Source organism: Aptenodytes forsteri, unplaced genomic scaffold (genome assembly GCF_000699145.1).
Source record: "Aptenodytes forsteri isolate BGI_AS27 unplaced genomic scaffold, ASM69914v1 Scaffold8, whole genome shotgun sequence".
Taxonomy (NCBI): domain Eukaryota; kingdom Metazoa; phylum Chordata; class Aves; order Sphenisciformes; family Spheniscidae; genus Aptenodytes; species Aptenodytes forsteri.
The window spans coordinates 13,804,129-13,827,947 of NW_008796218.1; the positions used below are offsets into that span (position 1 = coordinate 13,804,129).

The window sequence follows — 23,819 nt, forward strand, 5'->3', positions numbered from 1 at the left end:
TTTTAATCAATTTTTTTTTTGGGGGGGGGTGGTGGGGGTGGTTGGTTTTTTTGTTTTTTTTTTTTTTCTTTAACAACAACAGAATCAAGATGTGAAAGCTTAGGGAAAAGATGCCTGGTAATAGCAAGGACAACAAGGTCCTTTTTTGCCCTCAGATGTGTCTTTTGTCCTTTTGGGAACACAGTTCACAGCCTTTTAAAACACACAAAGAGTGAAGACTATTAGCAGGTGTCACTTTCTCTTTTGCAGATTTGTAAAGAGGACCCAATACTTGGAATAAGAATATTGCCATCATGAGTCAACAAGGCTATGTTGCAGCTCCTCCGTATTCCCAATCCCAGCCAGGAATAGGAGGTTTTTCTGCAGGTTTTGGACCACCTAATTCTTCACTTCATTATGGGCATTACGGGGACCCTAACTCCTCATACTCAGCATCTCAACCAGGTATGAAATTGGCTTAAAATGTGTCTTCAGAGTCTACTTTTCTATGAAGGCATTTTGTGTCTCTTTCTTACTCATGTCAGCACAAAATGCTCAATTTTACACTGCTACTGCAACAGGATCCTGCACTAGCTTTGTCTGTGTTATTGTTGGTGCTCAGATGTTGATGTAAGATGGGTATCTGACCTTCGTGTGTGAATGCTTAATGCTGTATTATGCTGTATTATGAGTAATACCTAATACAGACAAATACAAAAGGGGCTGTTTCTGGGAATAGAGAAATGTTTCTGAACTCATATGTGTTAATGGCAAGCAAGCTCTCAGAAATGGGTTGTATTCTTCACAGTAGGACCCCTGTCCAACTGAATTATTGAGCAGAAACTTGCATATGAATATGAGTTGGTGTTTTCCTGCTTAAGTTTGCTTACTGGGTGATGTATTTGGATAGTGAGTGGTAAGTAGAGCCCATCTGCTTTCTAACTACTCAGGAGGCAGTTACTTTCTATGAGGAAGGGCACCTTGGGTGCAAGCAGATTACAAGCAAAGGGGATATTTGCTTTATTTCTACCAGCATAATCATGCTACAGGTAATGTAATTGACATCCAACAGATAAACATGACTGTCTCTCCTTTGCTTTTCATTAATTTTAAGTTACTGATATATGGCTTCAAATCTTTCAAGAAGTATAATATATGAGTATATGGTGGCTGAAGCTTAAAAAAAAAATAATTTGAGAGCATGGATTTTAAACCCATTTTGCTGTAAGTCAGTCATGCTGGTCTAATTTTGGTAGAGCCAAAGGGGGCATGCTAGACTGGTGAATTGGGGCGGAGGAAAATATCCAAAGAGTAAGGTTTCCTCTTCCCTCTGTAAGTCTACTATATACATAGCCAAGATAGGGAGACAGGGAGAGGGACCATCTCAATGTTTTGCCTGATGTCACAGGGGGAAATTAGTTAAAATAGTAAAGATGTCTGAAGTATTCTCTAAAGCATCTAAAAAAAAAAGTATTTGTTAAAATTTTTAGTAACGTTTAGATTATGATAAGTTACATTAAATTTAGTATTTGAGATGGTGGAGTAGGGTAATGACAGAACTAAGTATCTAAGTATATTGAGGTTTTTTAAGTATTCTGTGGTGTCCTTGATTTTTGTGTTACCATGAAAAAAGAAAAAAGTTTTACCCAGTTTCTCTAAAACTTCTTACTAAAGACAGCAGGAGTTGTGTTACCTTAATTCAATGCTGAATATAGTCAGAAGATAGAACTACTTCTGGTAATAGGCTTATTAGAATACTTGGGAAAAATACCAGTTTTGGTATCAAACGAATTTTTGATGTTAGAGTAATCTAAAGGTAAATAATTCAAGAAATACAGGTTGAAAGCTGTTTATTTAGCACTGCTGTTTACATAAATGATAGTCTCTTTGCAGTCACTGTTCTAGATCTGAATTAAGAACCATTTTTAGCATAGGTTTACAGGTTCTACATGTGGAGGCTTTTTTTTTTTTTTTTTTAAAGGTTGTTCCAAGTTTTCTTTCTGACCGTGGTCTCTGAAATCAAAGGGACCTCTTGCTTCTACCTATAAAGATAATGGTGACAGGGAATGACCAGTATCCCAAATTGAACTGCAGGGTCTGTTCATTCTTGCTTCTTTCTTACTGTCCCTCTTGGGTTCTTTTGCTGGAAAGTTACCAACTACTCTTTGCTTCCTTTTTACTATAAGTTCTTTTTCATATCTGCTTCTATAGCTGACCAAAAATCTGTCCTTTCTTATGGAATCCCAGAATGACTGAGGATGGAAGGGACCTCTGGAGGTCATCTGGTCCAACCCCACCGCTCAAGCAGGGTCGCCTAGAGCCGGTACTCTTATTGCTAGAGCAGGGCCGTACCCTTGTATTTCAGGTGATTTTGTGCTTTCTTACAGTGTTCTTACATAAATTATTGCTAGAGCAGGGCCGTAACCTTGTATTTCTTGGTGATCTTGTGCTTTCTTACAGTGTTCTTACATAAAAGTACTACTTCTTTTGCAGGTGTGTCGAAATCAACTGTGCCTTTTGGATCTTCAGCTCCTGTTGGGCCTCCACCACCTGGTACACATCAATTCAGCCAGACCAACTTCCAAAATGGGCCCGGTACACCAGGGCAACAGCCACATAGGTGACTTTCAAGAATTAATATGTGAGATCTAAGCTATTTGACCTCTGTTACCTCTCTTCGGCTGCTTCACTGACATTTAAGTATGACATCCCTTTTATCTTCAGCAGTTCTGACTTACTCTAATTCTGAACTGGATCTTCTGGTTCAGTTCCCTGTGACGTTAAACTGCCAGATCATACGGTGTGATCTGTAATCTCATTAAGTTCCATTTTACAGCAAGTCAGGTCTTTATCATGCGTTGTTATGATATTTTACATTAATATGTAAAATATTTTTAATTATTCTTTCTTCTTGATCTTAGACCCCTTGCCTCAAAGCAGCAGTAAGGTGTTATAAGTGCTGTTTGATATAGGAGTTGCATTATTTTTTTTGTTCACCTTCTGAGGTCTTAATTCTCCTTTGTTGTGAGGTACCAAGAAGTTGTTATTTACAAATTAATAGTTGCCAGCGAGTTTTGACTAGAAGCTGGTGCATGTCTCTATATCTGTAGTTTCCCCCCCACATCCCCCGCCTTGTTAGGATGTCTTTGCTTCATTGTTGTGGGATCACAGCCAAGGCTCCATAGGGAACTTTAAAGACATTTTATAATGCAGTTTTGTTATACCTACTCTTGTGCTTAGGTCTGAGATTGACTATGAAGAGTTTATTTGAAGTGCTGTTGTCCTGCCTCCAGAGGTCACAGGAAGAAGTGAAGGAGACAGGAGTGGCGAAGGCAGAAAGTAGGGACAGGTGGAAGCTGTAAAAAGAAATCTTGGAAAAATGATCATATGAGGGGATAGCCAAGCTTTATTACTCAGTGGTTATATTGCAGGTAGTTATAAGTGAGTAAATATGCTTAGCTCTTTTATTTAATTCTGTCAAATGTTAATTATTTTGCTTACCTCCCAGGAGTGGCGAAATTAGTTTGTGTACCTCTAGCTATTTTAGTTTTAGCGAACTTGACACCGTTGAACAACATTTTTGTTTTAGTTGGTTGAAGTCTTAATCTGCTTCTGTGCTTTTTGGTTGTTGTATAGTTACTTGTGTTCAAATAAAGCCCTGTATATGTTTTATTATGCATCAAAATGGGGAAGCCTGTTTGTCTGTATGTTATCACTGTGTAAAGGAGGACCCAAAAAAACTGGTGATCAATTGTAAAAGACAATGTACTAATGCACAGGGAGAAGTGGTTGTTGTCCTGAAGATGTAAAAACAGGGTGAACAGAGTCAAGTTGACATGACCAACCCAGCAAAATACTGATTCTCTTTCCTAGCTTCCAGTCATTGCCCTGACAGCTTCATGTCTACTGTTTTTTACCTGAGCTTGTTTTATTCCCAAACTGCTGAGAGCTGCTATTCTAAGGCCAGGAAATTTCCACGTCGAAATTTCCACGTCAAAATTTCAAGGAAAGTTAATTCTATTTCTCTTGATATAGCTAGGCCCCTCCTCAGTTTTAGAAGTGGTCATAGGAAAAATCAGTGTAGATCTTCTTTGGGAGACAGCCTGAGATCTTATTTTTCCGGAGTGAAATAGTCTGGTAGAAAATATCTTTGTAAGCCACATGTGTGTTACCTCTTTCTTTTCTTTAGTTGTTTTTCTTGCATTCATGTTTTTCTATATCTGATAATCATGAAGCAGTTTTTCCCTACCTGCATCTTCTTTTTGCCTCTACTACAGGGAACTCCTTAACAGTTTCTCACTTCATTTTGCTCTCTTCGCAGATTTTTTTCCTAATCTTCTTCACCCATCCCCAGTAGGGAATGTTCCTTTATGAGTGTGGAAAGGGGATGGAGTGATGCGTTATGTTCAGAAGCTTGTGAATCTTCAAGCTTTCGTATAGTTATTACCACTCTGTCTTTGCCATGGCATACTCACTCTTCTTTGTTTCTAACAAGTATGCAAACAAACATGTACTGTCTTTTGTTTGTTTGTTTTAAACAAGTGTGCATTCTCTCTGTGCTTCATGACTATTTTAATACAAGTATACGTTTTCTGAGCAGAACGTGAGCAAACTCAATCTGTCCTAATTAATTGTTTCAGCACCACCCTTGAGGAGGTATGAGACCTTCTAGAATTATGATTGATGTAATTTTTTGCATAACTGCACTAATTTTTCCCTTTAGGTTTCAAGGCCCTCCACCTCCAAGCAGTACAGGACCTTCCTATCCTCCCTACAGTCATCAGTCACAACCAGCCTACCCAAATACTGCATCCACTTCACCTACAGCACAACTTGCTAACCAGCTCAACAGCATGCAGATAAATAGCTATGGTAATCAGTTTTATCTGATCTGATTGACTTTTTCTCAGTTAAAGCTATTAAGACTATGATAATTAGAAACTTACTGAACTTCTGTATAAACAGAAAATGAAATCTTTGACCACTATCATTTGCTCAAGTTCTTAGATTTTTTTTTTTTAATCTCATCCTACTCCTTAAATCAATATTCTTGGGTTAATTCTGAATTGATGTTTGATGAACCTTCCATAAAAGTCAGCTATCTTATCAGTCATTTCTCAAACTACTCGGTGATCCTGTCAGTAACAGCCAGTGCATGAGCAATAATATGCAGACAAGGTTTCATCTTTCTCAGCTTTTTAGAGTTTCTCTCTGTTTTGAAACTATCTTATTCTTTTTTGTCCAAATCTTATTGTTTAGTTTTTTATCTAAATTTATTTGCATTTATTTTGAGGTTAAAACATCTCAAACCTAAGCTATGAGGTAAAGATGTGATCATGTGATTCTTCCATGTAAATTACCTCCCACCACTAATTTTCTGTTTGATTGTATCTGCTTTTCCTGAGTATTTCCTGGTGAAATTCACCATTTCATTTAAAAGGAATGGAATTTTGTTAGCATCTTGTTTTGCTCAGGTCAGTGTGTTTAGGAGGATGAATTTTTTAAATGAGGATCACTTTGGTGGGTGATACCTTTGTAAGATAACATGTAAAGGTGAACTTTTCAGTTCAGGCTGCATTGATACTGTATCACTGTTCCTACCCTGGCTTTAAGAGTTGCTGATTTGACTTGAATGAAGCCTGCATAACTACCATGGGTCTGACCCTCTGTACAATTGCTTGTGAAAACTTACACTACCTTCACCTTAGAAAAGTTAGTTTAGACTCGACTTCAACCTTGATGTACTGAACTGCAAGTGCACAATTAACTCGGACCTTTTTATACAGGACGAAGGGTGGCCCAGCACCTCTAGAGCACTTCATATATAGCAACTCATATTATTTAGAGCAAAATTTTTTTTTGCTTCCTGCCTTCATTATATTGCCTTCAGCAATAATCATGTAATGTTCTTGCTTATTGTGTTACACGCTGGAAGGTTGAGATACCCTTCAGACCACTGAAGACGCAGATTCTTTACAACTCTGCTTCTGTGTTGGGTTTTGTTCTGATTTTTCCTTAGCTGTAAGTCTGAGTTGGTGTAACTTGACAGAGTGCTGAAATTCACAGCTTGTAAAGCTACTGGAGTGATGTTTGTTTGTACCCGCTGAGAACCTGAGCTTGTGTTTTGCATGTGAAATTTTTTTTTCAGTTAACATGTCTGACAGAAGATGCATTTCAGTATTTGTATATTAACACATTGGTCCTTTTGCTCCAAACCTAATTTTGGTTATTTTTTTAGCTTTCTTGAAAATTATTTCACCGTAACTCTTTGGGGAGAAATTTGACTAAAAAAAAATGTAGGTTTTGTAAAGTAATAAGTATTTACAGATTGTAATTCTCACCCCCCCCCATTTCCATGGTCCTCTTAATTCTAATTGGAATTTGGAACTTATAAACAACAAACTATTCCTCACTAGTGTGTACAAAATAATTCACACATGTTTCATCTTTTAGCATCAAAACGAGAAGATGGTTGTAAATGAGGTAAAATGAGTGGATTTATCTTCCATTGAACCTGTCATGGTGAAATGCAAATAGACTAACAAAAACATGCCACATAAGGGAAATTGATTATTAAGCAAAAAGAATGTTGTTTCACATTATGAAATTAAATATTATTTCAAAAGCAAATAGTGATTTATGTGTATTCTAATCAAGAATTGTGAAAGGCTGGCTTCCCTCTCTCTTTCCCCATCCACCCCAGCTGCAAGGTGTTACTGAAAATAGAGCCAAAAGAAATAAAATTGAATGTCTGAATCAGTTCAGACTTAAACTATGAGGTCAGATTTGTTATGTGAACAGGCATTCAGAATCCCCATAATGCAGCATTGTCAGTATGGGATACAATCCTGCCTATATATTGTAAATGTATTGAGCAAAAATAGAACACCTTCCACACAGAGTTAGTAGGTTATAATTTTTGACTCAGCTGACATACTTTCTTCCTCAGGTCCTGGCACTACTCCGAGCTCTCGCATGTCTTCTGGGCATCCGGCATCTTTTCAGGGTCCACAACTACCACCACCAACCCAGCAGCAAATTGCTTTACCACCTGGATCACAGGTTCCTCCACCAGCAAATAACGTTAATGGCCTTTGTGCTCAACCATCATTGCCTCCTGTGGCCAGACAAGATGGAATCCCTGGACCTGTCCCCCCAGATCCTAACTTGCAGCAGCTTTCAGGACAGCCTCCAGGGCCTGGATATCATCCTCAGCAAGGTAAGGAAGGATGTTTGTTACGTAATTGAAAACAAAACATGCATGGAGAATCACTGGTGGAACTGCGACCATTCACGGTTGATGTTCTGCTGAGTTGGAAAAATGAAAGTGTAATCCTCTTTTTGTAGAATGGAAAGATTTGCGTTGTAAATCAGTACATTTAAGGCAGGCTATGCTTTTGCTCAAAAGTTTAGCAATCTGTTGAGACTGTAACAAGAAAAAAGACATTACTTTGGATCAGAAACAGAATTATTTAGTTAGTAATGGGTAAAGGCATGACATACTACAGAAAGGAGTTTTTCTTAGGCTCTGTAAAGGTATAGGTTGCTCTCTGTCTTATAGTACTGTCTGTCATAAGCAGCTTTCAAAAATGCTTTATTATAGCCATAAAGAATTGTAACTGAGTACAGTGATTTCACCTGACATAGGGTGAGTAAAACAGTTATTTTGACAACTAAAAAGCCAGCTAACTAGACCAGTTTGCATTGACTGATGTGAGGGAGGAGATTCTCACTAATGTAATGTCCTGGTTTGAGCAGCTGTGGTAATCTCTACTAACCGTCCTACTTGACATACACCTGAAAACTTTGGAGCCATAGTTCTCACACCTAGGCTTATGCTTACCTTTAAAACACAGACTGCATGAGCCAAAATAATCCATTTCTTTTACTTGCTGAAAACAGAAGGGAAGGAGAAGTTGCATTTAGCTGAGTAAGAATGAATTGAATGGCAAAAGTTGATGTTGAAAATTGGTAACGCGACTTAAATACTTTAAATGAATTGTCATTTGTAACTGCAGCAAACTATGGTCCTCAGATGGCAGGATCTCAACTGTCTTATCCTGGTGCTTTTCCTGGGGGTCTGGCACAGCTCCCAGGTCCTCAGCAGAAGAAGCTTGATCCTGACTCTATTCCAAGCCCAGTAAGTAATGTGGCACTGATTTTTTTTATAAAAGTAAATTTCTGCTGCATTTAAGAGAAAGGAATGACAATGCTAATATTGTATTTATTTTAGTTGGTGGGGTTTTTTTGTAACATAAAATTGCACTTACATGGCTTGGTTCACAAGATATGTTCCAATTTTTGCAGTTTCTTAATTACATGCAGTTTTGTACTCTGTGCTGTCAGTTTTGGATAAATTAGTGCATAACGTTAGTTTTAGTACTGAAGAGGCTTTATAACTTTATCTAACATGGGACTTACCCATGACTCTAAATACTTTAACAGGAATTCTTGACAGGATTCTTAGTATGACAGTGAGCAGTACTGAAGGATTACTTGCATTCACTGCAGCTAATCACCTTTCCTTTTCACTCTGGAAAGTTTGAAGGCTTAAACTTAGTAACAGATAGACACCTAAAGCAGGATTTGTGCAGAATACAGGTACATGAACTCTAAAACTGCAATCTTGGAAATGCTGAGAATTCCTATGCTCAAAAGCCACCTCACCGTTGGATTTCAGGAGTTTCCCAGACAACTAGAATTATTTGCCTGAGCATCCTTCCAGCTGCTGCAGCCTTGTAAGGATTTCAGTAGCTTGGAATATCCTTAATGCTTAAGCTTCATACAGGTTGAAGAGGCTCAGCTGTTGAAGCATGCCTGAACATGTACTGGTGGGACAGTGTCTCCTCTTCTTAGAATGGTGTTAGAGAAGGAGAAAACAAGGTTATGATCGTGTCCATCTTTCTTAAATAAAGTAGTCTAATTGTTACCCAGAGGAATAGCTAGTCAGATGCAGGCTGCGTTTAGTTTCTTTATTGAGAACAGCTGATTGAAACAGAGGGAGAGAATGTGCTGGACTCATGGGGAAAACACACTCTGATGCACACACTTTTACTGGTTCTGGCAATCATTCGGACAGGTCAAAAGGTCCTCGGAGAGTTGGGATTCTTGAAGCAGGATGTGTCCTGCAGCTTTGACCTAGAAGTTTCTACTTAAAAAAAGGTATTAACCACCACACTGTAAGCTAGTCTGGGTGAAGTAATCTTCTGCTTCTCTGCTGAGGCAGTATTGCTGTACAGGATTTGTGTTCCACCGAGATGAGGGAAAAGCACGTGTAGAAGCCTGACACTGTGTAGTAGGGAGCAGCCCTGCTTCCTTAAATTGGGATATTCTTGTGTCCTTCTAGAAAAGAATGTTTTATCCAGTGATGGTTTTGATGTAAAATCCCCAGAATTTTGGAAAAATGCTTGTTGATAGTCACTTAGAGGTTAATGTAGCAACTGTGGTTGCCGCTGTTAAAGGCAATTTTTGAGCTAATATAGCTGAAAACCATTGTGTAAAAAAACTAAAGTGAGTGTCTGTATAATTAACAAATGCCCTTAATAGGTCAGTCATTCCTAGTGTTTCAGTATGGTGCTTTTTACATAAGAAGGATAAAATGGTCTTGTCTAATTAAAAAAAAAAAAGGGGGGGGGAGAAGGAGGTCTGGCATGAAATAAAGGCAATTTTTGAGTTAATATAGCTGAAAACCATTGTGTAAAAAAACTAAAGTGAGTGTCTGTATAATTAACAAATGCCCTTAATAGGTCAGTCATTCCTAGTGTTTCAGTATGGTGCTTTTTACATAAGAAGGATAAAATTGTCTTGTCTAATTAAAAAAAAAAAAGGGGGGGGGAGAAGGAGGTCTGGCATGAAAGCATGGACTGATGTCTTGTTTCAATTACGCATGTAGAATAAACAGCCTTGACTATGACAGTGATGTTAAAATAGGTTAAAAGGTTTGTTTAAGCAGCACAGCGAGGATCAAAATGACATGTTTAAAAGAAACATGATCTGGGTCAACGTCTCTAAAGGGCAAAAAGCTAATTCAGAATGAGGAATAAGTATGACCATGTGTATTTCTCTTGTTATATTTACATTATATAATTACAGTAGTGTTGCCAGATAAATTTACTTCTTATCTATAGCCATTCTTGATTTATATTTTTCTTACATATCTTAGAGGTTGATAAGTGCTCTGACAACATCTATGACAACTAGCATCTGGGCTTTGTCAACAATTGTTTCCAAGGACAATGATATATTTAGGTCAGTTAACTGCAGAATACCATGGTACATTGATCCTTTGCAGAGCTAAGTCTGAAAGTGGTTTGCTTTTTTCAGCCAGTGGACTTTTTTAGAGCAAAACCTTTTTCCTTCTAATGCAAGAGTTAGCAGTAAGTATACAAGCCAAGGAGGCAGGGAAAAGTAATCAAGCAGAAGATATAACAAGCTCTCTGAGGAATGTATTGTATACTTAAATTGCAATACAAAAACTTTATTGAAAAAAAAAATGTTACAGGCCCCAGATTATTTCCAGTGTGTTAGGAAATACCTCTTGGACAACGATCAATAGATTCAATGCGACTAATTTTGTTTTTCTTCTGTTTGCTTTCCAACAGAGGCTTCAGAACTTCCCTAGCTATTATTAGAAATTCATGTGCAGTGTAAGGATACAATTCTGTGAGATACCAGCAGCAGTGGCAAAGCCAGTTTCAGAAATTCCCTGTCTCATTCCTCTTGCCTCTCACAGCTGTTCAGCTACACTCTAAACTAGATTGCTGAAAAGATAGCTTCTTTGAGGGAAGAGGAGCAATAATGGTATCATCTCAGTCATCCGGTTTATGGTGTGGAACAAAATACAGCTTTATATAACTTCAGTTACATCCTGAAAAGTATCAAACTTAGACAGGGGTGAGGGACTGTGCAGAAGTGACAGGGGAGGAAGTACATGGGAAAGGAATTTGTTCAGTAGTAAAGCCAGCTTCATGAGCGTTTCATGGTATTACATTGTAAATTGCTATAAACTAGGCTTCAACCGGAGTAAATCTGTACATGATCAGAGCTGCCTCATTTTAGTAAAAGTTTTCTGTGATTGCTCTCCTTTACTTTCTTTCTAGGAGGAAGCTCACAACATGGTAGTCTGACCTAGAAAATGAAAACCCTGAGCTCCAGTGTTGAAATACTACCTAATGGCCAACAAGGCTTTTCTCAGGAGTTTAAATTGCTGCTTTCTAAATGGCAGTGCTGAAATGTAGCTCAGCTAGGAAGGTGATCTGCTATGTAGATTATTGTTTATTTCTTAACCATGCTGTGCATGGAGCCTAGTCAGGAGGAATGAGGGCTAACCCCTCCCACCATTGCAATCTGTACATTCATTTATGAAGAACAGCAGCTGGCACAGCTATGGTCATACAAAAGATAACCTGGTATATATGGCATCTGAGTAAGGTGATGCAACCTTGCACTTGGGAGAATGGAAGGCCAGATTCAGTAACAAGGACTTATTTACACCATCACTCTCCTCAGTTTGCTGGCTAGCCTCACTTGAAAAGGTCTGTCCTCCTAGCAGTCAATATACATACTCTAAAAAAAACCTCATTTGTTCACTGTATATAGGTCTTATCCACCCCAACATGTAGTGTTACCCCTGAGTTCCAACAGGCAACAGCAGCTGTAAATGAGTTACACTGCTCAGCTGTGTGTATAGTTTCCTAGTTGTTAAGTGTCCATGAAGCCTGTATTGTGATAGTTTTATAGCACCTCGGTATAAGACAATGTCAGTAGTTGTTACTTGGTGTAGATATTAGCATAACTGTTTATGAATGTAAATGCATGGCTTACCTATCTCACACTGTTCTTGCTTCTTATTCATCAGATTCAAGTGATTGAAAATGATAAGGCTTCTAGGGGAGGGCAGGTCTATGCTACAAACACAAGAGGACAGGTTCCTCCTCTCGTCACCACAGACTGCGTAATCCAAGACCAAGGTAACTGTCCTTGTCACTGATTTGGGACTCTTTCTAGGTGAAATTGAATATAATTTAAAAAAAAAAAGAAAGACTAAATTCTTACATTTCTCATCTGAAAATGATGCTTCTTACTCTAAATTGGACATGAAATGGGAAACTCCCTTTAAAGAAAAAAAAAGGGGGGGGGCAGGGAGGGGAAGTGGGAGTTGAATTCTTACACCTTGGGTTAACACCTCCTCTACCCTTCCTGACATTTAAAAAAATATGAATAGTTGAGACACCTTTTCTTTTTAACTTAAAATTTTTCAAGGTTTTAAATTTCAAGTTGAAAATCCTTTTTGGATTCTTCTGAAATTTTAAAAGATGGACACTAGAAGAAGCAATGAGACTAGCACTGTCACGTTTTAAGATACGAATTTTGGAAAATTCTATTCAAGCGATAGGGGCGGTGTACAAGCTGTCTAGTTGACTTAATTTTTTCCTTTGGCCAGTGTTATCTGCCTTTGCCTCTGCCTAGAGCCTGGAAGTACAATATTCCATGTGCTGCTCTTGACAGCAGGCTTGATATTTTAATACAGATTAAACTGATGGTATCATTTAGTCCAGCATTAATTTATCAGTGCTTGGATAAACTGTATAAAATGTACAAACACATCAAGATTTTTTGGCATTATCTGAGAATGGGGTAATGCAGTTCTGATGAACAAAGAAATTCCTTTCAATAAACTGAGCAGAGCTGCAGCTTGATGGTTAAAAAAGGAGCATACGGGAGCCGATTTCTGAACTCCTGTTGCCTTTCAGTGCTCCTGTCTGCAGTGCACAGCACAGTTTCTCATTGAGGGAACTGAGCTAAGTGTGCTATGAAAAATGGCGTGGTGATTTTAGCACACTATATTTTGCAAGATAAATGAGCATGGTGGTGTTAACACAGATACACTGTTTTCTGAATCAGAGCTAGCTCATTAGAGCAGTCTAAACAGTAGGTATCAGTCCGCAGCATTTCTTTATATACACTGTTGACATTTCCACTGGGGATTTCATCCATATTATTTTCTTTTAAGATCTTAGATATGATAAGTTTCAAACTAATCTCTATTGAGATTCTTATTGCAAATAATTGTGGGGTTTTTCTTGATATGTTTAAATCTCGGCTTTAAACTCAAACAGCAAGAAAAGGTTTACCCACAGGGAGGGGCAATGGGCTGACATATAAAGAGGAGAGATGGGCAGAAGCTTGCATGGGAGGAAAAAAGCATGTATTTAATGTAGCATATGCACTTGTTGCTTTATGTTGTTGATTTTTCTGGTTTGTGTTTGGGACGGGCGGGTTCCTTTTAACAGCCTTTCATTCTGCATGCTATGTTGGGTGTTCTAGGCCACGCCAGCCCTCGTTATATCCGATGTACTACCTACTGCTTCCCATTGTCTTCAGATATGGCCAAACAGGCTCGCATTCCACTGGCAGCTGTCATCCAGCCTTTTGCTATTGTTCCACCAAATGAGGTAAGGACTAACTGAATATTAGTCCTATGTGGTTTTGTCTCCTAAATATTACAGACTTGTTCTTCTCTGATTGGGTTAGGGGTGAGGGTGTTTTACCTCTGACTGTGAAGGAGTAAGACAGTAGAGAGATGGCAGGAGACTGAGATGCACTTGGGTCATGATGCAACTTCAAGGGATAAAAAAATCTTTGTTTAGAAAAGGTACAAGAGTGATGACTGTGTAATCTGAACCACTAGGTTCCTGGTGTTCCCCCAACTGCCTCTAGTTTATGCCAGCTTTTGTCAGTTGCTTGCTCTGCTGGAACTCCATAGGTATAGGCAAAGACATCAAAAAAGGATGACCACAGACTGTATCAAGTTAATCTTAAGATGTGGACAGTTACATTCAAAGAATGGCATTTTTCCATTTAGTTCTTTACAAAATAATTTAATTTCAGAACAGACTGAGAAGATAATGGTATTTTCTACTTGGATGAGCTGAGCCATACAAAGACGACAAATGTAACCACCCGTTTTTGGCACACATTTGGAGGCACTAACCTGGTCAATTCCTTTTCTCACATTACCATCTCTAATAGCCCTTCATATTCCAAACATATCCCTAGTTCTTCTTCAAAGTATTTCTGCAGGTTGGCAGTATCGTGTGGTCGTAAGACAGTTACCCAGATTTCCTGACATCCCTGAAGGATTTTATCAGTAGCAGGGATAAAACCGGTTTTCGAGTGCAACACTTAGCCGCATCATCTGTAGGATCATCTTTCTTGTTCTTCAGCTCCTGCCTCTTCCATTGCACAGCTTCTAAATTCTGCAACAAAGGTCTGCAGAATGCATTTCCTTTTCATGTGCTGCACTAATTTACTTTCAGAGCACTGTTTGCTGGGAAAAAAACAGATTCATGAAAGCTGTAGTATGTGATTGTGTCTTCAAAAACTCCTCATAAAATGCATGCACAGAAAAGCCTAATTAAAATCACAAAGACTTTCAGTGCTTGGTTTTGCAGTCTTTGATTTTTCTTTAACTTTGTTTTATTACTTGTAAATTCTTAGGGTTGGGTTTTTTTTAAATATGCTGGAAAAAAACAGATGTTGTTCTTTATCAGGATGGATAACTTCCAATCCAACAGACCTCTGTAGTTTGAATTAAGAGTATTATTTTAGCAGGGTAGTATGTAGTTATCTTTTCTGTAGTCCACAGGGAAATAGGATGTATTACTTACGGTTCTGCAGATACCGAGTCTCACCATTTGTCTGCTAGACGGCAGTTTGGGGTTTCATTCCAGTTCTTGAGGGGAATGTGCAGACTTGGCTTGTTGCCCCCCCTGCATTTTCTCCTAGATGAAACTCCTGCTGTTGCTTCTCCATCCCTTCACTTTACCAGCCAACCTTTACGCTTTACTACCTTTTATCCCAGTTTCTGTGCCCAGGTGGCACTTAGCAATTCTGCTTTCATGTTGGCTCTTCATTTGTGCATCTTTCACTTTCAGTCTGCCTCTAGTCATTTATGTCCTCTGTGCATGGCTTCCCTGTCGCCTGCATAGTGTTTGGATATGGTGATCAATGAGTTGCTAAAATCTAAGTCTCTTCTGCATACATAAATTAGCAGTATGTACAAACACTTGTACTTGGCCAAGTTCAGGAGGGTTTTCCCAGGGTTGGCAAGAAGATGTACTCAGTGACCCACCCGTTCTGAAGTGTTAGTGCTCTCAAGCTGTTGGAAAGGTCAGTGGAATTCATTAATCTGTAAAGAGCAGTGTATTTTTCCCTAGCCTCTTTCTTGGAAGAGGCTAAAAAACCTCTGAAAAATGTCTCTCAAAGTTGGCACAAGTCCAATGTGGAAAATATTAGTCTGAACAGTTACAGCTTGGTAAAGTTATAAGAACTGAAGAGATGGTGTTACAGTAGGAAGTGCTGGGCAGTCTTAGCTGAGGCAGTTTTTCCAAGGCTTGCCTGTGCCCTTTGTCTTCACTGCTGCCGCCAAAATAAGAACTTGCTCTTAAGATCTTCTAATAAAGATGGTCTTCCATATGGGACTTATAACGACTTTAATTCTGAAAAGCCACTTAATTTGAAAGAACTGGGCTTTTTATAGAGGTAAAATACATTCAGGGGCTTATGTGTGCTTCTGAATTTCCTAGTATGGTGCATTCTGCCTGGAACTAGGGACTGCAAGGCACAGAATGTTCTTCGTTTCAGAATATCTAGCCTATCTTATGGATAGTGCCTTTTAACAATGCCTACAGGTGATGCTCATCACATGTTACAGGGTTCAGTACAAAGTGGGAATCTGTCTAATCTCTTTATTTCTTGATAAACAGCATGTTGTACATAGTAACTGTTTAAAATAATGATTTTTTTCTTCTAGCCTTTTAATGAATAGTTTCCCTTCATTCATCTTTGTTGCAGCTTCAGCTGCAGATATGTCTCTGTTTCTAACACACTCAGTGTTAACACCCAGAGAATTTCAGTTCTGTTTCTTTTCAAAGGAGGAGGAAGAAAAGCAATGGCTACAAGGGTTTAGTGGACTATGGATGTGAAGTGACCACAAATGGTTTGTGCAGCTGGTAATATGGTTAGGAACAGCTGAGAAACTGACCTGTCTCACTTGAACTGTAAGGACTTCAGCAAATCTACACGATACACATAATCCATTGTGATGCAAACTGCATAGACCATGCCTTTCTGTGTCAGTAAAGCCATATTCTGTGTTAGTAAAGCCGTATTTTAGAAGCTATGGGCTATCAGGGTCATTCAAGTGACTAATAGACTTATGAGTGTTCCATAAATATAATTCTTAATTAATTGGTATTTTGCTTTGATCATCACTTACAGTTGAGGATGAATTTAAAATAGTATATAAAATATATTTGCATTTTCAGTGGTCTGTTGCTATAGAATTCATGTCTGTCTGTTCATTTTTCTATGCCATTACTGTACTAAGACAGAAAAAAGGAAAAACCTTACCTTACTCCCATTTCCAAATAATATGAGGATTCAGTGCAGTCTTCAGATGGCTTGTTCTTCCTTCCTGGAAGCCAATCCCGAGTGTGGATTTTGATTCATTGAGAGGATTGGTTTTTGCATTGATGAAGCATTATGTTCTGTCCAGGTGACCTAAATGATATCAAGAGAACTGCAGATCGTATTTTCTCCTACCCATGCTTTGTTTGGTACTGTATAATCTGAACTGCAGCAAAAATTTAGTAAAAGAGCAATGAAATAGCTAAGTCACTGATAGAAGTGACTTAGTCACAGCTAAGACACTGGTAGACACTGATAGAACTAGATATGTGTATGAGAGGGAGAGCATAATTGTACAGACCTTATTTTCTTTCTTAATTGAACACATCCACCATTTTGGTGGATGACTTGTGAATGGTGTTACATGTTGGTGCCAGTTGGAGGGTTGGGCGCTCTGATTAGTGTCTCCTTCTGAGTTTACACTTCGACCATCAGAGCAAAGTGTTGAGCTGTTCTTGGTTGTGCAGGCAGCGGGAAGAAGTGCCTGAGAGATTCTTCATCTAAAGCAACTGGATAGGAGGGAGTAGGAAAAGGTAATTGGGGTCCCAGAGTTGGCAGAGATGTGTGTGTAATGGAGATTATAGGAATCACTTTGCTGTCAAACCTGTTTTGTTCTGTTACTCATTGACAAGGAGATCCTATGAGAAATTCTGTTTGGAGTTTACTGTAGCTTCTGCAGGTTAGCAGCATTTTCTTCTGCCAATTAGATATTTTTCATTTGTCTCTCCTTTCAGATTTTACTCTGAAGAATCAATAGTGCTCCAGCTGACAGAGCCTGGAACACTCCCTGAAGTTTTGGAATTAATGTCTGTAATGAATTAAAAAAAAAAAAGCTGTCAATTGCATTCATGGAAACAGTAGTCAACTGGAAATTGAGCTTTGAGGATTTGTTTCCTTTGACTAAGAACACAGGGAGATGGAGATAAAAGATCCTGGGAGCTTTCAAATAAGAAGTTTAGGTTCAGTGACTTTAACAGTAGTTTTCTCAGAAATACTCTTCCAGTTTGGAGGTCTATCGTGGGAAAAGAGAATTCGGGATTTCAGCATGTCTGAAAGGCAGATTTAAGTTCATTAGTCACTGTGGGTTCTTTTGGGGAAAGTGGAGTGTCTACACACAGGGGCTGGTGTGCGGTCTCCAAAAGTGAAGTGGGAATATTAGCATACTAAGTGAATAAATTTTTTTTTAACTAAGGTCTGGGGAAAAAACTGTCAGGAGCTGAGAAATACACAAACAGGAACAGGGGCATCTTTTGAAGACGTGTACAACGGATACCTCCGTTTCCAGTAAAGAATGGGATACAAATTATCCCTGCGGGAGAAAATAAGAACACAACATAAAATCATTATGGTGCTAGATGAGGATGTTAAATGAAAAGATCTCATGCATGTCTTTGAATAAGTGTAATGGGGGGGGTGCTAGGGGGGAGCCCCAAAACAAACAGGGTTTGCCCCTGCAGTGAGAAAGAACAAATTAAAAATTACAGAAATGTAGTGGAATGAAAAGATGAAGATGCTGTTTCTTTATACCCTGCTAAAAACTCCCCAGGCAATTGAGACCTGGTGGAGTAATACTGTGTCTGGGAAGTTCCATAGCATCTAGAAGTCTGGTGGAAGTTCTGAGTTGAGAGGACACAAAGCCAACATAAGTGAATACAAAGCAAGACATAGAAATATACCTATACCAGTAGGCTGCAATACCGGTCTTCATGTCAAGAGAGGAAAGCTCAACTCCACAACAATTTATGGCTGAAAGAGTAAGAAAGATCTGATGCAGCTAAGATGCAGGATTTCAGGTGCTTACATGTAACCTGGGAACTGCACAATGAAAACATTCTAGAGAAGCCATTATCAACATTTAAATAGTAAAACTGGCCACACTGAAGAAAAGTTCACAAAGGAGGCTTTACCTCAGTAATGTTAAATCACAAGTGAGAGCGAATTTAAGACATAGGTAGAGGCCATTCAATAGAGATCGTTCTAGGGTTGTGTTTGATATCCCAAGAGCAGCGAGGTTAGCAACACTTGGCATATAGGCACCGAGCTTCAGAAGAGCAGAGCAAGTCAAATGGATTTATTCAGAAAAGCCCTCAAGGTGAAACTTAGAGTGGCAAAATCCATGGAGGGCACGCAGTCTCTCAAAGATTACTACAAAAAACCTCCAGCCAATCTAGAAAATTATAAACTAGTGAACTTTACCTGTATGCTATGTATCATTTGAAACAAAGGCTCTTAAAACATTCATGCCTTCCTCCCCCCCGCCCAGCCCAGTGTCTTAACAGCTCTAGATATTTCTGAATCTTTACCAAGTCCTTATTTATTATTTCTCAGAAATAACAGTTCATTTTCACTCTCCTGATTTGGATGATCTATGGAAAGTATTTATTTGTTATAGATTGAGAATACAGTATCGTTACTTGGCAGAACTTATTTTTAGTCCACCAGTGCTTTAGCAACAGTCTATAAAAATAAGCTGGCTCTCACAGTTATCGTCATAGACCAAGCCGTACATGAATTTGTTTTGGAGATGTATGAATGTTTCCAGAGCTTTAATAAACCATGTGATCTTGATTTAACATTTAATACTACTTGCTAACAAAAGGTAGTTAAGAGTATTCCATGTTGTAAAAGCAAATATAAACAACTCCAAATAATTATCTATAGTCTTAAATATTTAAATATCTAAATTACCTTCTTCTTTGCTCCTGAGTAACTGTTGTCGTCATTCTCTACCGTGTTATTTCCTATTTATTTGAAATTTTTTTTTTAGAAATATTCATTGGTGGGAATTTAATATTTCACTTTTCATTTTCTCCTCAGTTAATTAACTAGTTAAAAGATAAAATTGGAATGGAATTACTTCTCAGAAATGCTGGTGTTCATGAGCTAAAAGCCATTTAACCTTTTCAGGATAGGGAACTTTGATGATGACCAATGCAGCTGAGCTGTCTGGAAAGCCATGGTTTTTACAGGGATGATAGTACGGTTTCCTAGGTAGAGCTGTAAGGTTAGCAGAAGCTAAAAATTGAGTGAGGTGAGATAAAATTGGAATGGAATTACTTCTCAGAAATGCTGGTGTTCATGAGCTAAAAGCCATTTAACCTTTTCAGGATAGGGAACTTTGATGATGACCAATGCAGCTGAGCTGTCTGGAAAGCCATGGTTTTTACAGGGATGATAGTACGGTTTCCTAGGTAGAGCTGTAAGGTTAGCAGAAGCTAAAAATTGAGTGAGGTGAATAACTAGCACATGATGCAGTGTTAAAAATATTTTTTTTTGTTTCAAGAACAAAGTCAAGTACCAGAGTGCAAATTTTCTTTTAGACCCCAAGTCTGCTCCTTTGGGTTTTAAATAAGTCATTCAAATGTTAAATAAATATGAATAATTAGGGAAATCCCCACACTTTTGCAATCTACCCTGGGCTCAGTGGGGACTCAGGTTCTGCTGTCTGTATTCTGTAGCTAGTAAGAAAGGCGAGCAGGCTGTAGCTTTAGTTTGAAGCATATTTTTATATAGACACATGCATTTATTAGTGGTTATGTGCTCATGCAGAGCTTTGGTTTGAGGAGAGTGAGGAATGCTTAGTTTGCAGGCAATATGAAACGATTCAAACTAAACATCTTACTGCTCCTTTCTATTAGGGATGTGTTAAAAAGCACAGACTGCAGAACAGCTCCTTGAGGTGCTTGCTGATAACATCTACCCACTGTAAAAAGCCATCATTTTTATTTTACCCTTTCATTTCTGTCTTTTATTTAGTTATTTATTCACAGGAGGCCTTTCCCCCATATTGCATGAGAGCTTTTGATGAGGGACTCTCATCAAAAGACTTTTTTCAAAAGGAATACCTTATATCGACTAGGTCATGCTTATCTGCATGATGGCTGACTCTTGACGGAACTCAATAGGTCTGTGTCATGACACCCCTCCGCAAGAGCCACATCAGCTCTTCCTCTGTATGTCCTATTTATTTGTGTGTCTTTTTATGTTCTCCTCCATTGTAGTATCTACCAATTTGCTTTCTGCGGAAGTAGGACTTGCTGGTCTGTAGCTCTGGGATCACCCAGAATTCTATGTAAAGTTTCTTTTTGTATTGCTGCCTTCTTTCCTTTTGGGTGCTGAAGCTGATGTAAGCAGTTGGTTTAGGTACAGTTCAGAATTTCACACTGTGAGTCTTTTTAGACAGGAATTGCATGGTTAGACAGTAAAACTGTCTGTACTACTAGTAAGCTTTTTTTAAACTATCAAAAGATGATAGTTTTAAGAAAACTTTCTGAAGAAAAGGTTCTGAAAGAGATTGACAGTTTTGCCCTGCTGTCTGTTTTGAAATGTCTCACCCTTCTCAATGTTGGCTTGTAACTTTGTAATCCCCGTATGTACTCGGGGCTTGACACGAGTGAGATTCCTCTTCATATTCACGACTGCTGGAAATGAAATGTCAGAGCTTATTGAATGTTTAATGACCTTTTTCCTTTGTGTAGACTTCATATGACCCCTTATACCTAGGTTATTCAAAATTGCTTCATGTCTGTTGACAATACTGGACTTCTCTCCAGTGTAGGTTACAAAAGCTTCCTCCTTTCGAATGAGTACTCCACAGCAAAAACAGCAGCTGTTGACCAGTGAGGAGATAATATTTTGCTATCTCTGAATTGTAAGTGGGACAGACAGCTTTGCGTGCTCAGCAGTTCTGGTCTCTGGATTGTCCAAGATCCAGCAGAGAATGATTTTTGTCAATGTCTGTGGCCACACTGTCAAAGTAATCTGTGCTAGTTGTTATGTTTTTCTAAAACACGGTAAGAGTAGAAGCCTTGCACATGCGATATGACTTAATAGTTAGGACACTTAGTCTGACCACGTTGAAACGCTTTTTCACCCTACAGGAAAGGGGGGCTGACCACCAAGCTATTTGCCAGTTTGTACAGAAGAGTTCATTGCCTCCGTTTAAACTTCCACAGATAAAGTCAGAGGAGCAGAAAGAGAGCACATGCACCAATACCACACTGTAGATTACAGCTAGGCCAGATAGTTTCGGGGTAGGGCCATGCTACCAGATATTCCTCCTTGTTCTTAGGACTGCCTTGGTATTTTTACAGCCAATCCATTGTCGAGCTCTTTGGAACAATCAATCCATATAGAGACTGTCCAGGTAGTATAAACTTGTATCCTGAACTCATTGCTGTATACCATGCTGGGAAGTGTGAGCCTAAGCACTACTGTTTCTTCCATTTTCCAGATATTAAAATAAAACAAGTTCCAAAGCATCCTTGTTGATGCCTTCATTTGGGAGAGAACTGTGAGACTCTGGTCTCGTAGTTCTGAGTCTGCCTGGACTATGGAGCAGGATGGGTATTTGACAAGCTTTGTTGCTCTGTCAAAGCTATTTTGGTTTAGTTTTTTTCAACTAGCTAGCGCCAGGTTAATGTCTGGGGTTTTTGCATAGCTCCTCTGGGGTGCCTGACTCTCCCATGCATGATATGAAGAGCCCAGAACCCTCATGCATCTCAAGGTGCCTCACCCGGAAAGTTTTATATCCCTCTGGAGGCCAGTGCCTGTAAGCTGGGTTTCGCAATGCCTAATTTAGAGGTCCGTAAATTAGATGAGGCTTGCTTTATGGAGTATGCCCCGTGCTAGTCTGCATTTGGTAGTAAAGCATTTGGAACTGGATTGCTTCCCAAGACTTCATCATCTAGGAGAAAGTTTTTTGTTAGCCTATTGGGCTGTGACTACACTCCGTAACTAGAATGACCTTTCAGAGCCAAATTTAGCAAAGGCTTTGGCAGCACAGTTTTTCCTAATTCAAGTAAATTTCCTGATTTAGTTTTTTCTGCCTTTTTGTTTTTAGTGTAGGTTTTAAAATACTCTTGAAGTGTACTCTTTAAAATATTTCTGTAGTATGTTGTTCCATGCACCAGTGTTGTTATGGCAAGGAGGTAATTCTGAAAGAGATGGGGACAGTGACTTGAAATTTGACATTTATATAGACCTTATTCATATTGTAATCAGAGTTCCTGATTATTTTTTTAGAAATTTGAAATTTAGACTGGGAAAATGCCTTCTGAAGATGTTGTAATTAGTTTCTGATAAGTTGGAGACTGTTCTTCAGAATGGTAATAGCAGAAGAAAAACCTGACTAAGCAACAGTAAATACAGAAGGGAAAGAAAAAGTAACATTCATATCCACTTAATTAGCTGGGCAACAATATTGATAATTTGTTTTGCCAACAGAAATGACACTTAAGTAAAAAATTACTTTGGCTATAGCTAGATACTGCTAACTCAAAATAGCTGCTTGAGTGGCATCTGCCGTTCTGTGGGTGCGTTTTCCTCTACGGACTGTGCGTTGGTCTCCTGAAATGGTGTTTGTCTCCTCTTATGCACTGGCCAAAGTTGATCGTAGCAACAGCAGTAAATTAAACATTTTAAGTCTGTACAAGCTCTAACCTTAAGCCGTCAGGGATGTTACTCAGTTACCTTGGAAACTTCACAGAGTCAGAGCGCTCTGGTATTTAGTAAGTTCAGGAGGAAAAGTTCGTGTTTGGCTTTTTAAACTGAAGTTGTTACTGCATTTTTAGTTTATATGTATTTTACTTATCTGTGCATGTTAGTGCAGGATTGTATTTTGGATGCAACCATGTCAAGTGTGTAATTACATAGAAAAAATGTTTTTTAAAGTTGAATAGGAAGCTGGGGGGGGTTGTGGTTGGGTGGTTTGTTTTTGGGGTTTTTGTATCAAAGAAACATTGCACATGGCCTAATCATAGCAGGCTCTAATGCTGTCCTGTAGAAAAATAGGAGAGACTAAGCCTTCTTTTACAGAATGTCCCTTCATTGATTCTGTGGGAAGGGAAGTGCCTCTTCTTGTAGGACAGGAAATAGGTGGAGGGGGCTGCTTTTTCATATGGTGTTTAACAGAATTAGGTAACCCAAGCTTGCTAAATAGAGGCATAGATTGCCTCCTCAGCCCTAGAGTAAGGGAGCAATAGAACAAGTCTGTGCCCTTTGCAGGACTGCTTAGCTCATAACTCAGTTTGGCACAGCCCCTTACTTGTGACATTCAGCTATAGCTCGGTGTTAATAAAAGAGAGGAGGGTAGTTGCATACAAACATTATTAATGTTTGGAGGTTCTGGAGTCTACTTGAAGCATCCCAGCTATCATAGTAGTGAAAGTATTCATGGGAGAGATACTTGGAGTATGAACATTCCTACCTGATGTGGTATTTTTAAAGTAACAGCTAGTTTTGCTATTGACCTTCAAAACTAACATAGAAAGGACCTGACTTTTAAAAAGGGTATTAAACTCATCCCAAATATCCTTGCATCAGAGGTGAAGATATTCAGTGCTGCTTTTTGTTCACATAGCAAAAATTCT

The 23,819-nt window shown here is 38.8% G+C and overlaps 1 protein-coding gene across 1 annotated transcript in view; it reads left to right on the forward strand.

The window, feature by feature from the left end:
• Positions 1–293: 293 nt before the first annotated feature.
• The window catches only part of SEC24D (SEC24 homolog D, COPII coat complex component), a 55,748-nt gene continuing 32,222 nt past the window's right edge, over positions 294–23,819 (forward strand). The window contains exons 1-7 of the mRNA XM_009288873.2: positions 294–444; positions 2,473–2,599; positions 4,703–4,851; positions 6,929–7,198; positions 7,998–8,119; positions 11,837–11,948; positions 13,306–13,433. Of these exons, the coding sequence (XP_009287148.1) occupies positions 294–444; positions 2,473–2,599; positions 4,703–4,851; positions 6,929–7,198; positions 7,998–8,119; positions 11,837–11,948; positions 13,306–13,433 (1,059 nt within the window). The remainder of the gene's footprint in view (positions 445–2,472; positions 2,600–4,702; positions 4,852–6,928; positions 7,199–7,997; positions 8,120–11,836; positions 11,949–13,305; positions 13,434–23,819) is intronic.